Source organism: Polyodon spathula, chromosome 11 (genome assembly GCF_017654505.1).
Source record: "Polyodon spathula isolate WHYD16114869_AA chromosome 11, ASM1765450v1, whole genome shotgun sequence".
NCBI classification, from domain to species: Eukaryota; Metazoa; Chordata; class Actinopteri; order Acipenseriformes; family Polyodontidae; genus Polyodon; species Polyodon spathula.
Window position 1 is genome coordinate 38,822,213 of NC_054544.1, and position 27,943 is coordinate 38,850,155.

The 27,943-nt window shown below is 39.6% G+C and overlaps 1 protein-coding gene across 1 annotated transcript; it reads right to left on the bottom strand.

Annotated features, from left to right (window-relative positions):
* Positions 1–1,115: 1,115 nt before the first annotated feature.
* On the bottom strand, positions 1,116–27,805 carry LOC121322737 (beta-galactoside alpha-2,6-sialyltransferase 1-like). The gene is made up of 6 exons (XM_041262990.1): positions 27,152–27,805; positions 12,366–13,015; positions 9,409–9,506; positions 8,918–9,019; positions 7,984–8,158; positions 1,116–2,080 (listed from the first exon to the last, which is right to left on the bottom strand). Exons 2-6 carry the CDS (start codon positions 12,967–12,969, stop codon positions 1,818–1,820), a joined length of 1,242 nt encoding a protein of 413 aa, XP_041118924.1. The 5' UTR covers positions 12,970–13,015; positions 27,152–27,805; the 3' UTR covers positions 1,116–1,817.
* Positions 27,806–27,943: the final 138 nt, after the last annotated feature.

Here is a 27,943-nt window from a genome sequence, read left to right on the forward strand (position 1 = left end):
GTTGCAGTGTGCTGTAGAATTCCCATTTGATTGCTTTGATTTACATGTTCAGCTTGCAAGACTACAGAAGGAACGTAGGTTCAGAGCATAAACTACTAGAACCTGTAAATTATCGTTATCAGTATATCATCCGAGAATATCATTTACAAGTAACTACATTATTTAGAGTTACTTTATTTCTTGCAATTAAGCCTATATGATTATATCTAAATAAACTGAACTCCAGTAAAGAAGCCCAATGTAATCAGTACGATCAGTTTATCTGTGTAATGAGGGAACATTTCCTTTCAGTGTGATGAGTTTTAGCTGAATAATTGGTGTAAGCTACTTACCGAAGGCAACACTGTTTAAAATAAATGCATTCAATGGGCCCAACTAATGTTTTGGTCCTGTATGTTCATGGATTAATCATACTAAATGGATCTTGCTCCACATTTGCTTGCATGGATCTATACTTTCACTATAATTGAAGTTGGACCCTATGAGAAATTGATTCCCAAAGATACTAATCTTGCACATGTATCTTTTATTTGCTTGGGCCCAGGGTCTGTAAACTGAACTTTTCAATTTTAACACAATCAGTCGAAAGCTCCCCACTGCATAAAGAAAGGTAATTGCTTGTAAGAGCTGTGACAAACTGCAACCCAGTACTCTTGACCTATCTCACTCCTTCATAATCTCAACACAATTGTAGGATGTTTGTCTTATTCACAGTTGGGAACTGTCATACTGTATTCACTCTCCCCTCCTCAATCAGGATTTTATAAAACCACATTGAGCAGAAGTCACCAGTGGAGTGATCATTGCAGTAGACAGTGAAAGCCTTATGTAACTGATTGTGTAAGTGGTGACTACGTTTCTTTTTTCCCTAAAGCTGACTATTGTGGGTCCTGGCTGTATATATATTCAGTGGCACCAAACATTTTTCATAGTTAACTCTAACTTATCAATTTAATCAACCAAGACCCCACCAGGATCAGTTCCCACCGAATGTTATTAGAGGAAAACCCCTGGATTGCACCAGCCCCTTTTTAGTAATTTTATAGGGTCTGGTATAAAAAACAAAAAAAAACAAAAACCCAAGCACACAAACTTAGCAAGTGCATATATTTTGCTTTTATATGTAAGGAAGTAATTAAGTAAAATAAAAAGTGTTTTCTTTTTTTTTTATCAGGGAGCAGAAAGGGATAATACTAACAAATGCTTCAGTACTTATATTCAACATCAAGTTTAGAACATACACACTGTAAACAAATTTGAAACAATCACAAGAACATAAAAGCCTTAACAAAGTCATATAGTATATATACCAAATAAATCAATAATCTCATTGCAGTAGTTGTAACTGGGAAGTTAAGTTTCAAAACCCATTAGAATTTGGTTCTCATCGAAAGCCAATAAAAGGGTACTGTACAGCATTAGAGGCAAGAGGCAGTAACACTATTGCAGATGGTTCCATTTGAAAGATTAAACGACTTTTTACAAAGTTGAACTTTTGCTACACCATAAAGTGTCAAACTACGAATATTAAAAAGTAAGGCAACACAGTCTGAATCACACATTTTTGGTAGGCGTCACTTGATGTGCCATGTGGCACTGAAACTTTCGGTTTCTGTTCACCTGAAATAAAACTTTGAGTCTGTATTAATTACATAAGGTAAATACCTCAAAGTATCCCGTCTGAATACAGCTGTAATGACATAAATATTGCAGCAATATTAGGTAAATGTCATGACACATTTAGCATGGATTTCCCATCCCAGTGTATTATTATTATTATTATTATTATTATTATTATTAAGCCCTGCTGTACCAGTTTAAGTCTGCATTGCCTTTGCTGAACAGTGAACATTCCTGAACCCTGGTAAGGTCACTCTCCCATAGTGGAAGATGTCATGATCAGTTCCCTGGTTCATCTTCTTAACCAGGTTCTTCTCATACATTAAAGGATGGTAGGCACCCATTGTGCAGGCTTTGTTATAGACCTGCCGGTAATAATAACAAACGTCAGTCTGTCTCTTTGAAGGCAGGAATTCGTACACATTCACCACATCACAGAGGCTCATCATTAATACGATGCCTGAGAAAACAGAGAAAAAAGGGTTTATTGTTTATGACACCACTCCTTTTTAAAATATGTCTGCACTAAGGGAAGCCAATTAAGTTTATCACATTTTCTTTATTTGACAAACAGAACTATTTTGGAAAAATAAAAATCGTACCTTCCAAACTGTTGAACGAACAATTTTTTTCAAGTCTGAGAATATAGTTGCTTTGTTATTTTTCATTTAAAAAAAACTTAAATGCAGGATTGCACACTTAACATTAAAGTAAAACTCCCCCAGCTCCCTGAGTTACTTCTGTAACATTGGGAAGATAATATAACCTTCCCAGTTTGCATAACAAATGCCTGTTCCCTGGAACATAATGGGGAAGACGAATCCTGGTTGGTACATTATATATCTAGACACAATATATTCGTCATATGCCTTAAGAAATCCTTAACAATCATTTAAAAATCACTTAGCAACCCTTTCTTTTACAGAGCAAAGGCAAACCATCATCATAGCTGTCTCAACAAACTTTGAGACAGCTATGACAGACCTCCACAGACAGTGACACCACAGGCCAGTGAAACATAGCTAACAAATAGACTCTGTCTCTTCTATCAACTTTGTACCCCTGGGAGTCAATAAAGAAATAACCCGCAAGGCTAAAACACATGAAGAACAACAGCAGGTTGTTTGGCTAGGTATTGTGTTAAAAAAATTCCCAGAGGCTTACATACTAGACCAGCTTGTTAATAGTTGTTGAACATCAGACCTTCACTTTTAATTAGAACTGTTAAATGTGTATCGCTTCAAAGTGAAAAACAGAAATGTGCCAGGGTCAGGTCATCCTTTGACAGGAAGTGATATCTGAATGTGTCACCTGGTGTAAAGAGTCTGGGGCCGCAGAAGGTGTTTTTGATGATATGCTGGGAAGGAGGGCATCTGCATTTTAAGACAATGATACAGACGTGTTCAAAAAGACACTTCAGCTTTGATATTCCTCGTACAAGGAGACTGTAAGACATGTTTTTCGAAAATCAGCCGCCGCAGACACCACCACAGCTGTGACTGCTGTTCTAGATCTGTAGGATGATTCCTTCACTCTTCTGCAACTGTCCTTCAAACGGTGGGTGTAGGGTGGGGGTTGTGGTAGTATTACCCTCTTATGGAACTTAATCTTTACACTCATATTGATAGTTGTTAATCTTGACACAACCTTTCTCTTCAATAGCATCATTTTTAATAACCCACCTGTGACAGGCTTTTGGCGTGTGGGTGCCTGCATTCGCTGCAGAGTGACAGGCAAGAGATCAAGACAGAGGTTAAATTGACACGCCCCGCAGACGCATTGGTTTTACTTACATATTCAGTGAAAACAGCTCATGTGACACTACCAACAATGGTAGCGCACTGAGGACATACAGGGGAATGTAAGTAAAGCAAAATAAAACACCATTCAAAAACTATAAATATGTCTGTGAAAATGGTGTGCACTACTCCCTAATACATGGAGATCCCACTTTATACACCTTGCACACTATACCTAAGGGAATCTACAATCCCTGAACTAATCTTCAATGCTCAATCCTAAACAAACCCTGACTCCGGACTCGGCCATGGACGGTTTCGGTCTCTTCTTTAGGCTCCAGTCTTGGGTTAATCTCACAGCGATCTGAGGCTTTCAGCAAGATGTTTACATCCCTTTGTCCGGGTAGCATGGATGATGTTTAGCCTGTTGGCTTTGACTTTGCAGCAGCCCTGAGTTGAATACATGGGACCTCTTTATACCTGACGCCCCGCTGGAACACACCTACCTGCTGATTAGATTCCAAAGCTGGCAATCACACACAGCAGGCAAGCTCTCCCAGGAGCGTCAGGTACTTCATTAATTATTTACAATAATTACACAATAAACATACACCATTTTTACACAATACTATTTACAATATAAAGATGAAAAACCCACTCTTCGTGGGCAGGACCACCCAACCAGTTTTTTTAACGTTAAAGACAGCAACATGATTCAGCCTTGTCTATCCCATTGATGACAGAAGATAGTTCTGAAGTGCTCTGAGGCTGGAGAATGAGCGTTCGGCAAATCAGAATGAAACTGGCGCAGTCAGAAGGATTCTTACAAATGTTTAATACTCAGGCAGCATATTCAGTTTTTAAAATCTGATGATATCATGGAAACTGGATATTGGGGTCTTTTTTCAAGTTATATCCAAAGTCTCCAGTGCACAATGCTTCATACTTCACTCCACAGGTTAAAGCACAAGTAGCTGCTGTGTTTGCTAAAGAATTACTCGTACAGTCACTAAACTAATACATTTTTTCCTGGTTCACTGTGGCTGAGATGTTATGTACATTTTTTTTTTTAAATCAGATCTTTAACTACTCATTGGTTACTTCCACTGTGATAAAAGCCTTGCAGTAAGTGGCTTTGTAGACAGAGGACTAGTCATTTGTGTTTTAGGATCAATGGTGCCATCTGCTGGCCATACACATTTATTGCTACTATCTCCGGAAGTATGGGAAGGATAACTCCACTAAAACAGTAAACTAATACAATCTATATTATATCTACACGTTTTAATTTGTTAAGTTAGTCTTTTGGAAAAGTACTCCAGGGTAGTCTTTCTGTAAAGTTGTCTTTGTATTTTTTATTCAAAGGATGATTACTGATTTTTGATTACATTTAAGTATCAAAAACATAAAACAAAGTCTAGACCGGGAATTTTTGGTATGGTAGGTTACGAACAAACCACAGTTGGACGAGGTCTGGTCCCAGGTGATTTGAACAAAGAAGAGTCTACTGTTTCAGGAACCACTTATAGATAATAATAATAATAATAATAATAATAATAAATAATAATAATAATAATAATAATAATAATAATAATAATAAAAAAAAAATTAAAAATAAATCACAAAAATACGTAGCGATATTGCTTCTGGCTGCCAGAGTAATGAACAGCAATGATCATTTGTATATGCACACACACACACATTACTATTGGTAAATGTCAGTACACCTTATACATTATATTATGTGACAATTAACATTTACTACAATTTGTTTATATTACACTGTTGCATTATTGTACTATTTTACAAGATGTTCTTAACAGTGTAGCCTACAAACACACACACACACATATATATATATTATATATATATATATATATATATATATATATATATATATATATATATATATATATATATATATATATATATATATATAATAAAATATATATATATATATATATATATATATATATATATATATATATATTATATATTATTATATATATATATAATGTATTAAACAGTACCAGTCATGGTCAGTTTTCAAACTCATGACGAACGAACTTTGGAACCAGTTTTAACTGTATAAACTTGTCTATAAACACTTAATATTTCATTATATGATATGTGTACTTATATAAGCTGATAATCATAAGTGAATTGCATTCAAAAATTTAATTTTTAAATGAAAATGTAAATCTTGTCAATTTCAATGAAATGATCACCCAAAGCAAGGGGATTTCAGTCTGAAGTCAGTTAAAAGTCTGAAATGTGTATAACACAGTGTTAGAACACTGGCCTAAGTATAAAAGTGTCTTTGTTAGATGTTCTCTGAGTTAACTAGCATGTTACCTAATTAACCTTTTGTCACCAATTACTGTTAACAGGTGAGGGTCACGATTACTATAAATATAGGTAGCATAGGCATAAGTTTGTCATTCCTGAATGTAAGGGAGCAGAAAATGGCAAAATATGTTCAGTTAAGCAAAGTCTGTAATCACTTTATGAAATGAAGGTCAATCTCTAAGACACAAGAACTTTGCAAGTGTCTGTAACTGCTGTGGCCAAGATCATCAAACAATTTGAAGAAACGGGCACTCATGAGGACCGAACAAGATCAAGCAGGCCAAGGGTGACCTCAGAATCAGAGAACAAGTTCATTCGAGTCACAAGTCTGCGAAACCGGCGATTAACTGCCCCTGAAATACAAGCTCAGCTAAATGCTACCAGAATGCTACATCAACTGTTCAGAGGAAATTGCGTGAAGCTGGCCTAACTGGAAGAATTGCTTGCAAAGAAACCATTGTTAAGAGTGCAAAATAAGAGGAAGAGACTTGCCTGGGACAAAAAACACAGAAACTGGATGTCTAAGGAGTGGAAGTCGGCCTTATGGACAGATGACTCAAAATTTGAAATATTTGGGTCCAACCGCTGACTATTTGTAAGTTGCAGAGAGGGTGAGCACATGAGTTCTGCATTTGTGGTTCCTACTGTCAAGAATGGCGGAGGCAGTGTCATGGTCTAGGGTTGCTTTGCTGATAACAGAGTTGGTGATCTTTACCAAGTCCATGGCAAGCTCAACCAGCATGGCTATCATAGCATACTTCAGAGGCATGCCATTCCATCAGGATTACGGCTAGTTGGGCAGGCCTTCATTCTTCAGCAAGACAATGACCCGAAACACACCTCAAAGTTGTGCAAGAACTATCTGGCGAAGAAGGAAAGTGAAGGACAACTCAATCTAATGACCTGGCCTGCCCAGTCTCCAGACCTCAATCCCATAGAACTATGGGACAAACTGGACAGAAGAGTCAAAGCAAAGCTACCCACAAGTGCCCTACATCTCTGGGAATTGCTGCAGAAGAGCTGGGAAGACATGTCGGGTGATTTCCTGCTGAAACTTGTTAACCGAATGCCTCGTGTTTGTGAGGCTGTAATTATGGCAAAGGGTGGCTATTTTGAGGAATCCAAGATTTAGAGACAATTTTCAATTTTCTTGAACATTGCTTTGATACTCCTTATGTTTTGTATATTGTAACATGTGTTTTCATTTTCAAGTATTTACAGAAACTTATACGACGTAAAACATTGTCAATTATGAAAAAAACCTAGTTTCCAGCAAGTGTACGCAAACTTTTGACTGGTACTGTGTGTGTGTGTGTGTGTGTGTGTGTGTGTGTGTAAATCTTTTTTTTTTTTTTCTGGTGTTTTGGGACAGGTTTCAGTTGTGCTTAAGTAACATTGCTAACATATTTGAATAGTTTTTTTTTTTTTTTTTTTTGGCAGATTATACCATATAATACCATAAATTATGTATGAAATGCGATCAAATCCAAATTTTGCCGTTCACACCAAAAATTAAACCCCTTTCCAAAATCGGGACCATAATGTCGAAAAAAGCTATTTAAGAACATGCTAAACAAAACTACAGCATGACACATACGGTGATGTTGCCTCTGTATGTTTAGGGTGCAATGCAAAGGTTCTCCCATTAGAGGTCACCAATTTATAATGCTACTGTAACTTGATCCTGCCCATTCATAAACTACAAAGTCCTTCCAGACAGTGCCTTGTTTAACATGGCCAACTGTTTTTTCATATTGTGCAGGTGCTTTTGGTGAGATCATTTTTCACAGGATATACACCATACTCCAGCACCTTGTTTATTCTTGTGGCCAGGCCTAATTGATAATCAATAAAGCAATTAGCAACTGGTCGACTTTTGCACTTACATTCTTAACTCCATTCCTGCCCACTTTTTCCCTGGGTCCCCTGAAAGAGAGACTTCTGGGAGTTCTTTTAACTCCTACAAGGAAGTTCTCATTAAAAAATCAATGCTGTTCCAATGGCTCACCTGTTTTCAATGTCCATATGATCATTGTGTGACCTCTTTTTCTCTTTTGTTCACTAATAAGTTCCAGAAAATACCAATACAAAACAACCACCAGAAAAAGTTCTGGATGTTGTTGATTGATAATGGAAAATGTCTTTAATAACGGAAAATGTGAGATCTATGACTTGATGGTAATACAGATCAGGTAAAATCTACTGAAACTATTTGTACTTTAACCTTGTATGAACACTGAAACAGGAAACTCAGGTTAAAAGCTAGTTCCATTACCCTGCATGCCGGAGGAAGGGGGGTTGGGTTGGATCTCCTCCAGTGAATTCTCCTGAATAATGTCCCACAAGTTCCACTGCATCACCGGGTTTGTGATGTAAAAGAGCTGCTCAGGATGTTTCTTACGGTATTCCCTATACCTCTCAAAGAACGGATAGTCTGGATTGCTGTACCACTATGAACATGAACACAGGACAAAATTCTACAATCAATTAAAAATAAATTTGTGCTTATTTTACCTAATTTATTATTATTATTATTCTTGTTTAAATTTACTTTGTACAGTATCTTTTCTTTTTGAAACCCAGCTGTTTGGTGGGTGGCCTCAAAAGGGTTCTCAAACATATCCCCCTAGGCTCAGCTGGTACACAATAATGGCTGGTACATGATAGTGTTGCAGAGGGACAGGTTAATGATTACACTCTACACCAGGGGTACTTTAAACTTCTGCATTTAAAAGGTCAACTGCATGTGCTGACAAAAAAACAGAACACATTAACCAAGTATATTATCAAGTTGCTGATCTTTATATAGGGTGGGGCCTCCCAAACTCACCCCTGAAGATCTACCTAATTAAATTATCCTCTTAACTGAGCTGATAAAACCAGGGGTTCACTTACTTTTTCACATACCCTGAATCTTACATTACTCATTGTTTGTCTAATTCAGACATCATTTTGTTTCAAAAGACATGGAACTGGTTAATATAAAGCCTATTGGATATTTAAGAAAAGACTGGTTTTGATTCAAGAAGGCTATCATGGTAAAACTATGGTATTTCCATAATTATCATTGGGGTTCACAAACTTTTTCTCGGCACTGTAGGTAAGGAATTAACTTAAAACCAATGTCATCTACCATCTGTGCTCCATTTGCTAAGCAGTCAGATGCATGTCTTTACTGCTTCCAGAATGAGGACAGTAGCTATGCTCACATGTTGAAGATCTTGTTTATATGGTGCAGGATCCCACAAGATTAACACTCCGGTCTGATAAAGAGGATTGGTTAAAAAATTGTGCTGTTTATCATACACAAGCTGTAAAATAAGGCAGAAATATTAAACAGTATTAATAATAACTTCTTTAAATCAGATAGCAGAGGTATTGTATCTTGTGTTGTTGTTAAACTGGGACAGAGATGTAACATATACAGAGGAAAACCTCATCATGTTTCATCGTGCTTAGTTCCCAGGCTGGGCCATTGCTTCCAGGATTCAACAGCCTGGCCATTACTCGTGGAAACAGTAACTGTCCTGAAGCAATGCCAAGCACAAGTTAAGTACCAGGCACCTGGGGGAACTACAAAATTAAAGGTACTACATTTTTTGTTAAAGTGATTTGTTTTTTAATGTGTAAAAAGCTTTTTATGTTTTACTGAAACAACACGAATAATTAAAAACATGTTATAGCATACATATGTCATTACCTGTGAATTTACTATTCGAATGGAAGTTTTGTTCCCCACATCAATGCTATAGCCATCAGTCGGAGCGCCATTGAATCTGATGACAGCATCGTGGTCATCTTAAAGTGCAATAGAAAAGCTTAGATTAATTTGCATTATGTTCTTGCTGGCTTAGTAATACACACGGCTCAAACTGTTAAAGAGAAACTTGGCACGGGTGTGGAATATAAGGGTTACCGTAACTAATCTATTGTCTAGATTTGTATGTCACTCCGTTTCAGTCAACACATCTTGATGACTTACTGTATAAAACTCAAAAATGTAAAAGAAATCACGTAGAATCATGTAGGTTTTGAAACAGAAGTGTTTCCATTTGCAAATATAAGATGTGTAAGGCCACAGGTACCCTTTATTTGCTTGTTGCATTGAGTTTTATCTTTTAAATAAATGTTTAGCTTATTTTATCTAAATTTTTTCTTATTGTATATATGGGTGTAGCAGGGGGAGATCTGTGCTGACTCTGCTGCCGTGTTCACAGGGCTGCAGGAAGAGGGCGGCAGTCGTCCAATAACCGCCTGTGAGTCATGGCAGTGACACGGGGAGGTGGGAAAGTGGGTGTGTGGACTTTCCCCCTCTTTGAATGGCTGAGAGGCGAGTCTTGGGAGATTGTTAGCCTTATAAAATAATGCTCTGCTGTTTCCTCAGGTCTGCCCACTTAGACGTGCCGAGAGTGCGGAAGCTCTGATTCAGGACCGGAAATCAGCCGGGAGAAAAAGAAAGAGTTTCACAGCGAGACAGTGAGAGCGGGGAACCCTTGGGCAGACCCCGAAGCATTGTAAAAGAGCAGGCTAGTTAGCCGGCAGTGTAGGACAGTGATCCGGGTCGCACGGATAGCGGCGACTGGGATATAGCTGTCAAGTGCAGCACCTTTTTTCTTTGTAGTTTTGTTACTGTTTTATTTTCCCTGTTTCTTTGTGCCTTCTGTTTTGAATTATTGTTTCAAAGCACCTGCAAGGGCGCCGGTATTGTGTACCATCACTTGGTATTCCCGTGGCTGTTTACCATCGTTGGTAACGGACCAGGGCCCCACAGCGCCATCTGCGGGCGAAAAGAAAAAGAGCACCCTGAAATAAAACTGGGCACCTGTGTGGTGTTGCCAAATCCACCTGTCTGTCTCCTGTGTCAGTAAATTATCCACCACCCTTCCACAATGGGTCTAAAAATAAGAGCTGTTCCAATTATTACATCTAATTGTAAAACGCTGACACCTTAGCACAGCGTTAATACAGGTTATCTTCACCTCTCTACATTATTCACACCTGTTGTTCCTGACCAGCCAAGCTATATTCACATTTTTTTCATTACTTGTCTCTCAAGGGTTTCTTATGGTTATTGTATTCTTTGCTTATTTCCCTGGAGAATAAGTTACATGAAGTGATGAAAACACATTGGGTAAAGTGAATCTTCTGCACCTCAATGGGAACATTCACAAGACAACCCCAAGTTAAACACTACATGACTTCAGCTATCTAACAAAGTAATTTAACCCCAAGCCGATGGGGTCATATTTTGGCTTGGGATCCTAACATACACTGACCGTTTTGCACATACCACGTAGTTAAAGATTTTTTTAATCTGTAAGCGTTATGAAATTTGCAATTAACATGGTTTATACACAAGCACACAATGGCTTTCGCTACTGTAATAAAATTCTTACTGTGCAAATTGGATATTATTAATTATTGTGTTAACTTTAATTACACAGGGCGATTTCATAGATTGCACTATATATTGTCACAGCATCGCGAAAGCTGTATCGTTTATGGATCATATCGTCTATGCAGTTCCAGAGGCTTTTCACGCTTACATTCCGTTCAGGCACTCCACGCTCCTAGCAACATGGTCCCGCTCTGCTCCGCTCACATGCTTTGCTGTCAAGTTAAAGGTTTTCCCATGTGAGAGATCTCAGTTCTGGTTTCCACTTAGTTTATTTCCTATATAAATCTGTACTACAAAATCGAGACACCCGTCATAGCATAACACATTAAATATGGAATAAAGGCAGGTGGGGCAATTTTTTCTGGGGGGGGTGTGGAAGGGTTGTGGGTAATTCACTGACCAGGAGACAGACAGGTGTACTTGAAAACACCGCACAGGTGCCCAGTTTTATTTTGAAGGGTGCCTTATTTCTTTTTAGCCCGCAGATGGCGCTGTGGGTCCGTGGTCTGATTTACCAATGATGGTAAACAGAACCACGGGCATACCAAGCGAGGGTACACAATACCGACGCTCTTGCAGGTGCTTCGAAACAATAATTCAAAACAGAAGGCACAAAGAAACAGGAAAAATAAAACAGTAGCAAAACTATAAAGAAAAGGTGCTGCACTCTGCAGCAATATCCCGGTCGCCGCTGCCCGTGCGACCCGGATCACCGTCCTACACTGCCAGCTAACTAGCCTGCTCAGCTATACTTTTAAGGGGTCTGCCCAAGGGTTCCCCGCCCTCACTGTCTCGCTCTGAACCTCCGTTCCGTTCTTTCCGACTGGTTCTCGGTCGTGGACCAGCGCTTCCGCACTCTCGGCGTGTTTAAAAACCTGAGGAAACAACAGAGCGTTAACTTATAGAGCTAACAATCTCCCCAAGACCTGCCTCTCAGCCATTCAGAGATGGGGAAAGTCCACACACCCACTTTCCCACCTCCCTGTGTCACTGCCATAACTCACAGGCGGTTGTTGGACGACTGCTGCCCTCTTCCTGCAGCACCATGAACACGCCAGCAGAGTCCCTTTCTCACAACACTTGTACATAACCTCTAATGCTCAATCAGAATTCTAAGGTTAAACTACTGTATAAGAAGCAGTCAAATAGTCAAACGTTTTGGCTACTTTTTCATTCTGTATAGTTTTACCGAATAGCTGGTAAAAGTGGTGTTTTATAATCATGTACGTTAAGACAGTACAAATAAACAAATACAATACCTATTTCAGCTCCCAGTTTTGCATTTTTTAAAGAACCTGCTGAAGACACTACAGCACACCGCTTGAGGTTTTCAAACCTCTTATTCAAGTCTTCTGTGGGAAAGTATTTCTGCCAATCCTCTCTTTTGAAGGGGCCATCACCAGCTTTGATCATCACAAGTGGTACGCGAGTTTTGAGCTCGCACAGGAGCTCCTGCTGGCTCAGCTTTGCAGACACATTTTTCCAGATATATGTCACATTGTATTTGTTCTGTGCCCTGTAATTGTTCTTAAGATCCTTCAGCCAAGCGAAAAGATCATCAGTAGAGGTGTTTTCCTTCCATACTGGCCAGGATCTTACAGTCATAGCATTTTGGGCAATGTTATTTCTGGTTACTTTTTGCTTCACAGTTGTCAATTTAACATTATGAACTTTTTTTTTATTCAAAGGAATTAATATATTTTTTTTCTGAACTTGTTTTTTACTCACATGAATCAATCCACTCTCCATCTGTGATTCAGGATATCTTTTGGTTTCATGTATTCTGCTGTATTTGATTGCACATGGGAAAAAAGCTAAAACACAGACCAGAAGTAAAACTTTGTAATAAATGTTTTTAACCATTTTTCATCCACAGGTCAGGGTAGGTTTTCAAAACTTCAGTGGAAGTCTAAAAAAGAAAAAAAAAAAAAAGAGAGAAAGAAATGAAATTAAAATGCTTCAAGTAGCTACCTGGCTAGTTATTAAGCAAAACTGTAAGTGGCCAACAGTGAGTGAATTACAGACAGCAGTATGAGGCCAATATCTCAAAGCATTAGGACTTTATCATCCAGAAACCAAAGAGTTGCATGACCCCAATATGGTAGCCATATTAGGCCACAAGTCAAAGTGAACGTGGCCATTTGTCAAAATTGACATTATGTCAAATGTTGCACTATATGTTAGTATTTATACACTATACCAGATATCACCATGTTAATTTTTAACCAATGAGAATGCAGCATTTGGTTTTGACAAGTGCCCTTAGCCACTGAGGATCGACCTGGCTCCCAGTTTCTGTCATGTTTTTAGTCTTTAAGCAATTGCAGAAGTGCCACCCTGTTAAGTGTTTGTAGTTTTAATGCGAATATGGAAATCCCACCTTCCAGCTTGTAATGTGTATATAATCTTTAAGACACTTATGGAAACCATGTTCCATGATTGTAGATTATCTTATTAAAATGGTGAATTAAACAAAGGTTTGGGGTATTACTTTTTAATTTAATTGTATTTAAAGAGTAAAATGGGTTGTAACAGGGGGTCTTGGTAACTGCTACTTTTGTTGTGGGTGTCCGCTGAGTGATGAGAGAGAGACAGGGATGCAGCTGACAACACCACTCAGACATCCAAGTTTTATTTCAAATAAAAAACAGGTGGCTGCCACTAGGGTAGCAGCAATGATAGCCCTAGAGCAGGAGGACATACACAGACAAGTGTAATCAAAATAACTCCAAAACAAAAGCACAGTGAGAAAACAGCTAAAAACAAAAGTTTGCCAAACACTGGCTTAGCGCTGCTCCCACTAAAAGGGAGGTCCCGCTCCAGAACCTACTCTGTGACACACTAAAATAAACTGTTGTGGGATAAAATCCCCTAAATTAATCCCTACTAGGAATGGCAGGAAGGGATCAGAAGGTTCGAATCCTTATCGGACCTATCAAAGCAAAGGGTTTTGAAGCAAAGGGTCGAAGCCTTGTCTAAACCTAAATTCCCACGTCATCATGCTTTTCGCTTGTCCTGTCCCATATGCGTAACATCGCACCAGAGTTTGGAAGACGATACCTGTTCATTTGGATTACTATGAAAACCACTGTTGAAACAATGTTCTTATGCAACTCCATCTGGTGTTTAATGACAGCTATATTACCGTCTGAACTGACGTGCACTGAAAAACAAGTATTAAAGCACTGCTGTGTCACCCTGAAAAAAATAAATTAAAATAAATATTATATATATATATATATATATATATATATATATATATATATATATATATATATATATATATATATATTCATTTCAGCTTTGAATGAAGCAAACAAAACTAAGTTGCCTTCGTGAAATGGTGCTGACACCTGTGATTGGTTTGCCCTAGCTGAAATGAAACACAAGATTCATGTAAAACCCCAAAGTAGGCAGATAGCGGTTTGCTTGGTTTCTGAGCTGCTTGTATGAATTACCATACTTCTACCTGCCACCAGATGTCACTGTTGAGAGCGAAGCCCCAATTGCTTCCAATCAGTGAACCAATTTTGAAGCAATTGCTTCAAGTAGCTCATTGCTTTGAAAAGCCTAATTTTTCCCATCACTAATCCCTACACAATTCACTTACCCTGGCTATCCACACAGTAGTGAGGCTGCACGCTTGCTGAAACTAGACCAACAGAACTGGCTTTCCAGATCCTTTTTATACCATGTGGCAGAGCTTAATTGATCATCAATTAGTCGATTAAGCCCCAGCCACATTCTGCACACGAATTTGGCAGAGTTGGATTTAACCGCATCCCTGCCAAACTTGAATTCAAAACTTTATCTTTATATACAACTGCAAAAACCCGCCATATCTAGTACACCCTGGCATTCAATATTTTATTTAAAATACACATATAAACAATACATTATTTACACGTGCAGGGCTTTTGCCCTGCCACATGGGTAAACATTGTTTTGTTATATGTGTTATTTCAGAAAATAAAATAAGCTTTTATAAAAATAAAATAAGCTTGAAAACATGGACATAGAGTTTGTTAAATTCTTTATTTCAGAAATAAATAAATAAAATGGGAAAATTAAAGATAGTGTTGCAAAAATAAATAAACAAAATAAGCTTGAAAGTGTTAAAGCAAGGTTATTTAAAAAATAACTTAAGATCCAATGGACGTATGTCCACGTTTTAGATGCACCTTTTAATGATACAAATATTGTTAAAAATTAAAATAAGCTAATGTTAAGTTTGTTAAAATGTATGGAGTTGAAAAATAAGTTTTGAAAATAAAACGAGCAGTAAAATGTTAAAAACACGGTTACAATGCGTGCAGTTAAAAAAAAAAAAACAGTTTAAAAGCGGAGAAATGTGAATTGTTAAAACGTGAAGTGTGTTTGTTGAAAAAAATACTAAAAACGTGATGAACACTTTAAAACACTTAACCAATAAATAAATAAATAAATAAATAAATAAACAAACACATAAACAAAATAAAATGTGAGCCCCTATAAACACTGTTAACATTTTAAAAAGCCTTATTGCATTATTTATTTTACACAGCTAGAGACCCAAGCACGGGTAACGGCAACACACAGCGCTTCTCAGAAAGTCCATACAGTGTCTTGAGTTTCAAATATTAAAAAGCCAAATAAAAAAGAATACAAACCTTGACTATCAGCAGTTGTATTTCAGACAATTTCCAACTTTGTTAGAACGTATTTGCTTAAAGAAAAAAAAACAAAAAACACTTCTTAAATAAAATACTACAAACTTTAAATGTGTCCGAGTTTGTCCGGGTCTGAGGCAAAGACAATACTGTTGTACACTAAACTGAACTTCGCAGGAGCTAAGGTTATTGCTCGAAAATAGGAAATGAGGGACCCTAGCACTGGCTAACATCGTTGCTGGTACGTTTGTCCAAAGGTATGAAATGGGACACGTGATAGAACCAGTGTCGAATCGTTGCAGTAAACGGTAAAAATAAGGCTGCAATGCAGGTATTTAAAAATGAAAAACATTTAAAATAGAGAAGTGTATATGTTCAAAAAAGCCAGTGTTTTAAAATTAACATGGATCAGATGCTGTACATATCTAAATAGACCTATACTGAAGTAAAGCGACACAGGCTGGTTTTAAACAGAGAAGCGTGTCTGTTCAAAAAAGACAAAATGTTTAAAATAAGGTACAACCTGTTTAAGAAATGTGCAAGCCCGCTGTATCCTGCGCTGTTATATAGATTGTCCAGCCAGTATCAGAAGAGAATCGCCAATGCAATTATGATAAATAATTGTTGAGGAGTTCTTAGCACAGGGCATGTAGAATGTCATTTATCTGTCACACAGAGCTGCTGGCTAAGACACTTGTTCACTTGTACTGCGCTTACACGTTACAGGATGGATCCATTGCTTGTTATTTATATGTAAGCTTGCTACTATTCGATTTTTTTTTTGCCAAATCGACGATTAATACTGACATTTATTTTACAAAGAATTTACCAGTTTTTTCGATCTTTATTTTTTTTAAAAGCAGAGATTGTGTGAAATCGACCTTTATGCTTAAAAAAAAACAACTTTTTATCCAATTGAAAAACGACTCATTTAGCGAAACCCCTTTATCATATTGAACATGCAACAAAACGTTAGGTTACTTACCGTAACGCAGGTTCCCTGAAAGAGAAGACGACCACCGCTACATTGGGTATGGGATATTCCTGCCCTTCGGGTAGGTACTGCTGAGCTCTCTATACCAGAGCTGCCGAAAGGCCCCTTCCTGGAATGACACACTCAGTCCCGCCTACTGAGGGAATAAAACCGTCAGTCGCAGGAAGATCCATCTCTTTTTCCATCGAACCCGTGAGGGTGGTGGTCGTCTTCTCTTTCAGGGAACCAGGGTTACGGTAAGTAACCTAACCTTCCCTTTCAATTCAAAGACGACCACCACTGCATTAGGTATGGGATAAAGTATACCAAAGCCATCGCGAGGGAGAAGGAACGGCAGCATATGAGGGACACTGTCTAACCCAGAGGTTAGCAGTGTGAACTTACACCCTCACGGACCCTTGTGCCTACAGAAGGCAAGGCAGTGTCTATCACATTAATACGGTAGAACCTGGAGAAAGTATGCGCCATAGCCCAGCTAGCCACAGTACAAATGTCAGACATCGAGGCACCTTTGAAAAGGGCCCAAGATGTAGCCAACCTTCTAGTGGACTTTGCGGCTACCCTACCAGGTGGGGGCAAGCCAGCACCATTATAAGCAGTCGAGACTGTGTCCACAATCCAGCGTGACAGACCCTGCTTAAAGAGGGGCTGTCCCAGGGTCCGTGTCCCGTGAAAGACAAAGAGCTGGTCAGACTGACGCAGAGCTCTTGTCCTATGCATGTAGTATCTCAATGCCTGCACTGGGCTGAGGAAATTCAATCTCTCATCCTCTGTTGAAGCAAACGGAGGTGGAAAAATGGACTCCAGTTCCACAGACTGATTATTGTGGAAGGCTGTGATCACCTTGGGGAGGAAAGCAGGGTTGTGCACAGAGACACCCTGCTGCCATCCTCCCAAATAAACATGCAGGAGCTGTACACAGACAGCGCCTGCAGCTCACTGATCCGTTTAGCGGAGGTGATAGCCAAGAGGAAGGCTGTCTTCATAGACAAGTACTTCAACTCTATGGAGTGTATGGGCTCAAACGGGACCTTCATGAGAGCCTCTAGTACAATATTAAGGCTCCATTCAGGGAGAACAGTCCTCCTAGGAGGGCGTAATTGCCGAGCGCCTTTAAGAAAACAGATGCGTACCCGGAAACGTTGAATCTAGGGGGGCATGGCAAGTAGAGAAAACGCTCTGCATCGCTCCCACAACCACATCCAATAGCTTTAGGGCTAGCCAGTGGTCACTTTCACGGGCCAGACCCACAGCCGGAACCTGCCCGGTTCTGGGTGCCAAAAAGAGCCTTTCGCCTGACTGAGGAGATCCAACAAAGTGGAATCTCCCAGGGCTGGCCATGCAACAGCTGGCACAGGGTCGAAAACCATACTCTCCTGGGCCACTTGGGGTCCACTAGGAGAACTGACGCTTTCTCTAACCGAGAAAAGCCGGGAGCAGTGGTATAGGCGGGAAAGCGTACAAAAACGCTTTGAGCCAGCTGTCTCCTAGCCCAGACCATCCCCGCAACCAGAGTTGGGTGCATCTGTCATCACCAATTGACAGTTGTGTATCACTCCTATCCTTGCGCCTTCGCTCAGGTGAGAGGCTTGCCTCCACCAGTTTTGAGATTCCCAGCATAGGCGAGACACGGTCAGCTGATGGTGTCTGTCGCGCTTGGGGTGCAGCCGAAGGCATGGAGCCACACTTGGATCGGGCACATTGTGGAGTAACCCTAGTTGGCTGGGTGATTAAAGCCGTGGCCATCAGACCCAACAGTTTTTAACACAACACCAGTTGTACTGTGAACCCCTGTTGAACAGGGCCAGACAGTTGTAAATGGCAGCTACTCTGTCGTCTGACAGGTAGGCTTGCATCGCAAGGGAATCCAGCTGGAGACTCAAGTAGACCGTACTTTACTATGGTATTAATTGGTTCTGGCATCGTTGAGGTTGAGACCCAGCCTCAAACAGATGCTTCATCACAAATCGCTGTGTGGGCCACTGCTCCTTCCTGCTACTGGGCAGATCAACCAGTCGTCCAGGTAATTCATGACCACTTGCAGCAGCAAGGGAGCTAGGATGGCATCCACGCACTTTGAAAACGTGCGGGGGGCTAAGGAGAGGCCGAATCACAGCACGGAAAACTCATGATGCTCCTTTGTAAGGCGAAGCAGAAATACTTCCTGTGCACCGGACGCATAGGAACGTGGAATCCGCGTTCTTTTGGTCCAGTGTGATAAACCATTTGCCCGGCCGGACAGCCTGGCGATTACTGCAGACGCCTACTTCTCATTCTTTACCTACCTATAAAAAATATATACATATCTGAAGAAAAAAAAAACAACCACATACTTTACGCAGATGTTAAGCCTTTTCTTTGCAAAGAATAATTTGTGAAGGATGTTTTCTTGGTTTACAAATTTACTTGTTAAAACATTGTGTAAAAATAAGGGGCTGAGGGACTCCTCCTCAGAGTTCCTGAAAATAAAAAGCCAAAGTTTGAATGCACTGAAATGAAGGAAAATAAATATCTCCCTCAGCTGGGAGGTAGTACCATCATTTCATTTTTTACTAGGGGTAAGTAAAATAGAGAAACTAGGTACGAATGTCACCTTCATAGTATAATGTGCTTAATTTACATGATCAAATTGTATCTAATACTCATTACATATTTAGGTAGAAAACACATGCAGTAGACAGAACACAAATATTCACTGGGAAATTGAAACCTTTTATTTCTTGTTGGCTCAAATAATGATAGGAGAAGCACTTTTAGCTACCAATGGTATTGGACCACAGCCAATTAAGCTGTATGGTACAGTTTACAGTTTATAAACTAAGTAATGTAATGTATTACGATCGCATTTTGACCCTTTCTAGGCTGTTTTTTTTAGCGATGTAATTTCATCAAATGACAAGTGTCAAACGTGTAAGCATGCTGTTTATCATTTATGAATAAACTTGTTTTGCTATTAAACTAATATGAACTGTGAATATGCCTAAAGGAATTGAACAAACTGCCTTAAGAAAAAGCATAGTCTATAACACTATGTAACACAATTTTTGTTCCCGGGTAGTAAGTGTTATTTCCTAATTGCTTATGCCTCAAAAGTATAGAAAATGGCTACTATTCCCCACAAGCTTTGCTTTTGTGACCAGGACAGTGATATTTCAAAATATCACTATTTCCAATGGGAAAACGGGCAAATGTGTGTCTTTTCGTTCACATAAAGTCAGAAAAAAACAACCTATGAATCCAAATTAACATGTATTTATACTAAAGTAATACAAAGATGACTACAAAAGATTTAGAAGTGAGTAGTTTTTCGAGATTTACGATTAGACTGTAAATATTGGCTGCCTTATATTTCAGAATACTCTCCAAGCGAGAATAAAGACTTGCAGTTTGGTATCTTTCCATTTGCATTCTAGTTTTCTGCATGCACGTTTAAGAGCATGTGTAATTTCATTGAACCATGGAGAAAATCTTGTAACAGTAATTCTTTTTTTTTTCAATAGGGGCAATAGTATCAAAAATAGTGCTCAAAGTGGTATTATAGTAACCACCAGCATATCCACTGATTCTGCCTGGATGGGCGCTTGAGTAGGCAGTGCTTTCAGAAATAAATCAGTAATCTGTGAGTTATGAGGGAGAACTTTAACAGAGTGCACTGATTGTTTAATAGAGCTAGGTAGTGATAATTCAAAAAGGATGGCACCGTTTGTCTAGCAGTAATAGTGCATAAAACATTTTTTAAACAGTCACTGATAACCTTTAATCTTTTCAGAAAGATCCTGAACTCCTTTACCAACCTGTGAACAGGCTGGCTGTAAGGGTGACGTCAGACCAGAAAGAAACACACACAGACAGTACTGGCAGGTGAAATTGAGACGTTGCGGCGCTCAGTACGTTTAATTCAGTGAAACAAATAAAAGATTTAAACAAAAAACAGCATAGGGCACTTAAGGCCAAAATAAATTGACAAACAAAACAGACAGTGGACGAACAGTGAAACAAACACGGTGAGTCAAAGCAACTGTTATATTTACTCTCTTTCTTTTACTTTTGAATTCTCTCCTCTCCACACCCGTTCTCCACTCACCAAAAACACAACCAGGAGTAAGTAAAATTGTGCATCTATACGTACTGTTGTGCCGGGATTCTATTACTAATGAATTATTCACTTGAATCCCAGCACGTGAACTAATTTGTGCAACTCCGTGCTTGCATACTATTACATACTTTATCTGCAAGTGAAGTGATTATGAATAGCGCTGGGATTTAGTCACGGTGGTTGCGGGTGTCACGGATTCCGTGTCTTCTGCTAGTGTCCACGATGTTTGCTGATGTGCGTGACTTGCGGGGATGTTAATAAATTGTGTTCAATCTGTATGTGATTTTATTGGAAAGTGTTTCTCATTAACATTAAATTTCACATTAAAAAAAAATGCATTTATCGTTTATTAATTCGAATAATTACATATTTTGAACTCCAACACCATACTTGCTGTCCTTTTTTTATTTTTTAGAGAAGAAAAAAATTCTGAATCAAACTAAGCTCTTTGATTAAATGCTTTTTGAAAGTTATTTTAACAGTTCAATAAATTCAGTGTGTGTGCATACTATACTGTCAGTATTCGCTGCGGCACATACATTGAACATGTCTCTTATCAGCCCACCCCCTTTTCTGTGATCCTCGTGTGTATTTCTCGCCCCCAGTGTGTTACACTTGTCATTTCTTACCCTTTCCCGTTTGCGTCTTTATTCTCTGCTTAGTTCAGCGCTTATAAATGCTACTGTTAGTTAGTAGTCACCGTTGCAGAGCAAATAAAAAAGCAACAAATTGAAATTCCGTTTGCTTGTCTTGTCCTTCTTTGCTGAACCTGTGAGCACCAACTCTGCAATATGCTTTTATTAAAGAGTTATTTTATTACATTTTTTATCCCCGTGACTTTATTCTCCCTCTGTCGTTTTCTCCGTGATTTTGAACAAATGACTGCTCTGTGATTCAGTCCAAATTTTCCGTGACAAACTCCTAGCCCTAATTATACAATCCCTGTGCCTAAACACAACTATATATTTTAAATCACTTGTGCTACACAGACCCATTTATGTCTCGTGCACCAATACCTATACACCAACATTAACACACCACATGCAACACATAACACAATATCCACACATGGGCAGGGAACACTGCCACACAACCCCATCAAGAAAGACAGTTTCAGGAAGACTGTTGAGAAATACATACTCAGGTATTGCAGCTACTTTAAAGCAAGAACTACTGTCTACATCCCATGTTGCCATTACATTTGATCTGTGGACACGTACCAAAAATCAGAAGCAATTTCTAGCAGTAACATGCCACTTTGTTGACCAGAAGTGGAATTTTGATTTCAAAATGCATTGCCTTCATTCCTGCTGATGAAGCCCATACTGGGGAGAACATTGCCTCCTCAGTGCAAAACGTTTGACTCCTATGATTTAAAGGAAGTTGTATGTGTCGTTACTGATAGTGGTGCCAATGTTGTACGTGCTGCCAACTTCTTAAGTTGAAAAGGCACCCTTGTTTAGCTCATACATTGCACCTCTGTCTGCAGGAGCTAATTTTTTTCCCCAGGCAAGGAAACTAAGTGTTACTAGAGGAAATATCTGCAGTGATTGAAAGATATCGATCCATAGCCACACTTTTTAAAAAGGTCACCTAGTGCTTGGAATGCCTATTCAAAAGGTGTACCTGGCTGAGACTGCATCTGAACCAGTGAAGATTCTGAGAGACTGCATTACAAGATGGAGCTCAAGCTTGCAAAAGATTGAAAAGGTGATCCAACAAGCGGAGCAGTTAGAAATTGCAGCCTTGAAATTGAAGAACCTAGCACTAAACGAGGATAAAATGCTTCTGGAAGAAGTGAATGAGATGCTGAAGCCATTTCAGGAAGCGACCACAAGTCTTTCTGGGGCAAAATATCCTACAGCATCTCTCATTGTGCCCACAGTGGAATTTGCAGAGCACTTGGCAAGATTGGTGTGAAGTCTGAACCTGGATTAAAGTCAGATCTCAACAAGGCTATCAAGCTTCAGAATGACCTTCAGCAAAAAGCTATTATAAAAGGTTTGTTTGTTGCATATGAACCTCCTGAAAGGGATCCAGTTCCAACCAAGAGAGCACATCCATGTGGCAGTAAGAGCATCTATCAGCTTTCTGACAGTAGCACAGATGATCATGATGACTTTGCATGATCTGCATTAGACAATGAGTTGAAGGTGTATGCAGCTGAGAAGAGAGAGCCTTTGGACTCAAGCTCTTTGGATTACTGGAGGAATCGCAAAGATTCCTTGCCTTTATTAGCACAACTGTCACATTCTTTTGTGTGGCTGCAACATCAGTGGAGAGTGAAAGACTGTTCTCCAAAGCAGGGGATTTACTTACTGACCAAAGAACATTGCTAAGTTCCACAAATGTTGAACAAATCATATTTCTGAACTGAAATTTATCTCTGAGCCAGGACTCAAAATAAATTAGATTTTGCAGGAATTTCCTTGGCATAACGCAAAATAAAAAAAGGGGCAAAATCTCAACAAAACGAGAAAATGTATAATATAGGGCATGGGTTTTCAACTGTACCCTTGTGTTTTGTATTTTTTTAGCTGAGCTCTTAAGGCCTTTGCACACTGGATCCGAAAACACATCCGAATTTAACGTGTGTCTAAACCGAATAAAATGTTAAAACCAGACTCATGCGTGTCTCTTTTACTGAGAAACACAAACAAAAAAACATTTAAATCATAAATAATATGATACTATGATAGTCATACATAGGTATTTGTGGCTCCGGAGCTGGAGCAGAGGCTGCTGGAGCCAGTCTGGGGCTGGAGCAAGAGGTCTCTGTCAGCTCTGGAGCCAGCGTGAAGATGGAGCTGAACCACTGGAGCCAATCCAGATCTGAAGCCAGCAAACCCGGAGCACGGCCAATCATAGTCCAGAATGGGGAGTGGGGCTGCAATCCCCGTGCGTGGGAAAGCACAGGTGTAGCATTGTGCAGAAGATCAGTTCTGCACAGGTCGGCAAGGCAAGGCAGTACAATACAGTTCAGTTTCAAGGACTGTGGCAAAGTGGCTGCTAACAATGAACAGGTGCAGAGGTGATGCAGTGCAGGAATAATCACAGGCAGACAATTGTAATCCAGTTTATAAAAGGGGGTGCTTTTTTTTATAAATCCAGGTCTGATGACCTCAAACAATAATCCCAGGCAATACACAGCCAAGTGTATTGCACTGTTTAATAATAACAGGTTGCAGGCCCCAGTTATAAACACAGTTAGTACATCCACAATATACAATACACGATCACCAAATTGGGGTGCGTGCTGTAGAGCTCGTGGTGCGTGATAACAAGTTTAACAGTGACTGTAGTGCAGTGTTGATACGGTTTTGTGCTTGCCTGTGGCGACAGCTCTGGATTTGTGTTTAGCTGTCTAATGATATACAAACACAGAAAAACAGACACGAACAAACAAACAAACAAAACACTCATAAATATTTCTCGTACGCTTTTCTCTGCGTCTCACATGGTCCTTCCAGTTTATAACACAAGCCGAGCGAAGGAAAAGATAATGATTGTCCGGCCCCTTTATGCTATCACGCATGACCCCTTGGTAAGCGATTGCAGCTGACTCTGTTGCCTGCAGCTGCTACCTCGTTTAGTGGGTCAATACGTTCCTGCAACAGAGTCTCGCCTTCTTCCAGGCTGACCGACTTCCCGACCCAGGAAATGAAGTGTCAGGCTAACCCGTCCAAAGACTTCCCCTTTCGCCAGGTCAGGAGGGAGATTTACAACCAGAACTCATTATATTTCTGTCACAAGGACACGCACACAATAAGAAAGACCCAACGCCAGTCCTTTTTTACAATACCAACAACAAAAACTTCTTTGCAACAACAAATCAAATTTCAATATTTTAGCATCTGTTAAGTGTGTATGTTCCACCTGAACTGTATTTCAGCTCTTTTTGAAATATAGAATACATTATTTTCTTATAAATGTTTTTTTTTCTTCTTCATAATCTATGTTTACAAGTTGCAAAACCATTAACCATGAATCTACATTTATATGATATTTATTTATTTACTTATTTATGTATTCATAAAAACTGAGAAACTGAGACCTCTTTTACATGACTGTCCTGGCAAGTTGACCAGAAAGAGACAGCAGTAATTAAAAAAAATAACATCACTCTAAAATACAGACACTTGATACATTCAATCTGGGATCAGAAACATTTACACTCTGATCATTCGGAACCAGCTTTAAATTCCAAAAATTATACATTATTGAAAGCCTCTTGGAGTTTTTTTTTTATTTTTATTATGTCTTCTAGAGTATCCAGTAGTATAAAGCACTGTATCACCAGCATATAGATGACAATGGACTCCATTCAGATTCCGACACACATTATCAACATGAAAATATATTTATACTGCTATGAAAACACGTACTGTACTGCATAGAGACAGAACATGATATACAGTATTTAGTTAAAAATATTTAAGTGATCACATTTTATTTATAAGAATGCTATAACTTAGATTGACCACATTCTAGATATAGTTATTTATCAAGCTACTGTCATAAATATGGTTGTTAGGACCAGTGGTGTAGCCACGCCCATCCAGTTTGCACATATGCCCACCCAAATCTGCACCTATGTGAATGTCAAGTTTAAGTACATTTATAAAAAAAAATAATAGTAAACGTCAACTGTGCGCCCAGTAGGTACCAAACGTTCCCTTTCAAGCGGAATGACAACCATTACTGAATGGGAAGCTGTACCAAAGCTGTCGAGACTCCAGATTAACGACAGTAAAGCCTCACGGCGATAGCCTCAGAGCCCACTTGACACCTAAGGGCATGCCGCCTGCAACACCCTAGAGCCCAGAGAGGGCCTCGCTCAGTTTGCAACATCAAGGCGGTAAAAACACCCAAATGTCTGACTACCTGTCCATGTAGCAGCATTGCAAAGCTCATCCAAGGAGATGCCCACGAAGTCGCTTGGCCCCTGGTAGAATGGGCCGTAATGTCCCCTGGCATGGGGGAAGTCAGTCTGTTCATACGCCAAGCGTATGTCATCTGCCACCCAGTGCACTAGACGTTGCTTCGATAGGGCTTGACCTCTAGAGTGGGATCCATAGCAGACAAACATCTGGTTGGACTGTCTCCAGGACGCTGTCCTATCCAGGTAACAGCGGAGAGCCCAGTCCTGGAAAAACGGATGCTGTCTACGGTCCTCCTCTGACTCGTGTGGGGGGGAGGTCTGAAAGTTTCCAAAACCACTGGTTGGTTAATATGGAATGATGAGACCACCTTTGGCAAAAAGGCTGGGTTTGTTCTTAATGTTACCCGCGAGTCATTTCCAGTGAAAGACATTCAAATGTCATCGATGGACAGCGTATGAAGCTCACTTACTCTTCTGGCAGACATAATGGCTATTAAAAATGCCTCTTTGAGGGAAACAGGGCGCAGCTCTGCTGAGGCCATGGACTCAAATGGGGGACCCGTAAGGACCCCCAGCATCAGCTCCAGATCCCACTTAGGGGCCATGCTTTTCATCGGAGGACGGAGCCTCCGGGCCCCTTTAAGAAACTGCACTGCCAGGAAGTGTGCCCAAGTGGACACAAAGTCAGTTTTATCGTGACACACCGATATTGCTCCCAGGTAGACCTTCAGAGTGGATGCAGATTTTCCTGCACCAAACAGGTGTTGAAAGAAGGTTAGGATTGTCTCAATAGGGCAGGTCACAGGATCGTGACCCTCAGCAATTCACCAGTTTTGGAAAACCTTCTATTTATATGAACACTGGGCTCTAGTGCTTGGTACCCTAGCAGACTGTAGTGTCTCTACCACTGCATCTGGCAAACCTCGTCTGGATAGATGGCTCAGTTCAAATCCAGACCCAGAGTTGGAGCTGGGCTGTTTGGGTGCCATAATAACCCCTCCGCTTGGCTCAGGAGGTCGTTGTGGAGTGGGAGCTGCCATGGTTGGCCCAACAACATGTTCGAGAGCAGAGCAAACCAGGGGTGCCTCTGCCATCAGGCTGCGACCAACAAAACCGGGGCCCTGATAGGGAAGCTTTTTATATATACTCAGTGATTGATGGTCAGAGACCCGTCCATTCCTAACTACCCCCCTGGTTAGAACCAGAATTGCCTGTTTTTATACAACTGGCAAAAACAATGTTACTGTGCTGCTTCTCGTGTTTTCAATCTAACAGTATTGACAGCAGCATACTGCACATAGAAACGTTCAAGGACTAGGACAGCAAGAATCAAAATCACAGGAGAACATGAATACCACTTCAAATTGCAGATAATTTAGTTTATTAACCAACAGTTATAAAGTTGTTCTTTTTTATATACTCACAATCCGTTTTCTTCTGTACGTCTGTTGTCTTCTTCCAGTAATCCTTAGTTTGCTGTCGATTACATAATGTACTGTCGTACCTGTGCAGTGTATTTTTTTCATTGCAAATAAACATTGCTTAACTAGTAAAGAAGAGGTGCTGGAGCGCAAGCAATGCCAATAATACCGCCCTTAAGAACGGCACATTCAGAATCATAACACGTTAATTTGAAAGAGTAGTTATAAATACTGGTGTTAGATGTTTGCAGTTACGTATTTTACATCAAATACAAATACAGTATAAACCTGTATAACCTGAATTCGCGTGTTGGTTTCGCAACAAGCAAAGGAATTCAGAGGGCACCAAAAGACAGCACTGATAAAAAAAATACCCACCAAAAGTTGTTGTTGTTTTTTGTTGAAATTAATGTTCAGCTTATGTAATACTCATTTAATCAAACCAAATATTGTAAGAAGTTGCGCCTATCGTTCATTACGTTTTTCAAAGCAAGTAAGCTTATTTGTGTATAAAAAAAAACACGACTGGAGTTGCAGCCAGTGTCACCGTCCTTAAAGGCACTCAAGCTGAAATCGTAAAATAATTTTGAGTAGGCTACACACTTGGCAGAACTTGCAGACTTGATACAACTGTGTTGAGAAATTAAAAAGAAACCATTTTATAAGATTTTTAACTAGAGGTACCAGGAATATGACTGCGCGCACAGAGGTAAAAAAAATTACAGGAGAAAATCGTCTTGCGCAACAAGTGTCAACAAACAACTTTTCTACCATTTCAAGTCTTCTTCAGCCAAC

Excerpts from the sequence above, each read along its gene's own strand:
- LOC121322737 (XM_041262990.1), bottom strand. The coding sequence starts at position 12,969 with ATGGTTAAAAACATTTATTACAAAGTTTTACTTCTGGTCTGTGTTTTA. Across the intron at positions 9,020-9,408 it reads TTCGAATAGTAAATTCACAG|CTTGTGTATGATAAACAGCA; the intron begins GTAATGACATAT and ends CTTATTTTACAG. Across the intron at positions 8,159-8,917 it reads ATAAACAAGATCTTCAACAT|TGGTACAGCAATCCAGACTA; the intron begins GTGAGCATAGCT and ends TCATGTTCATAG.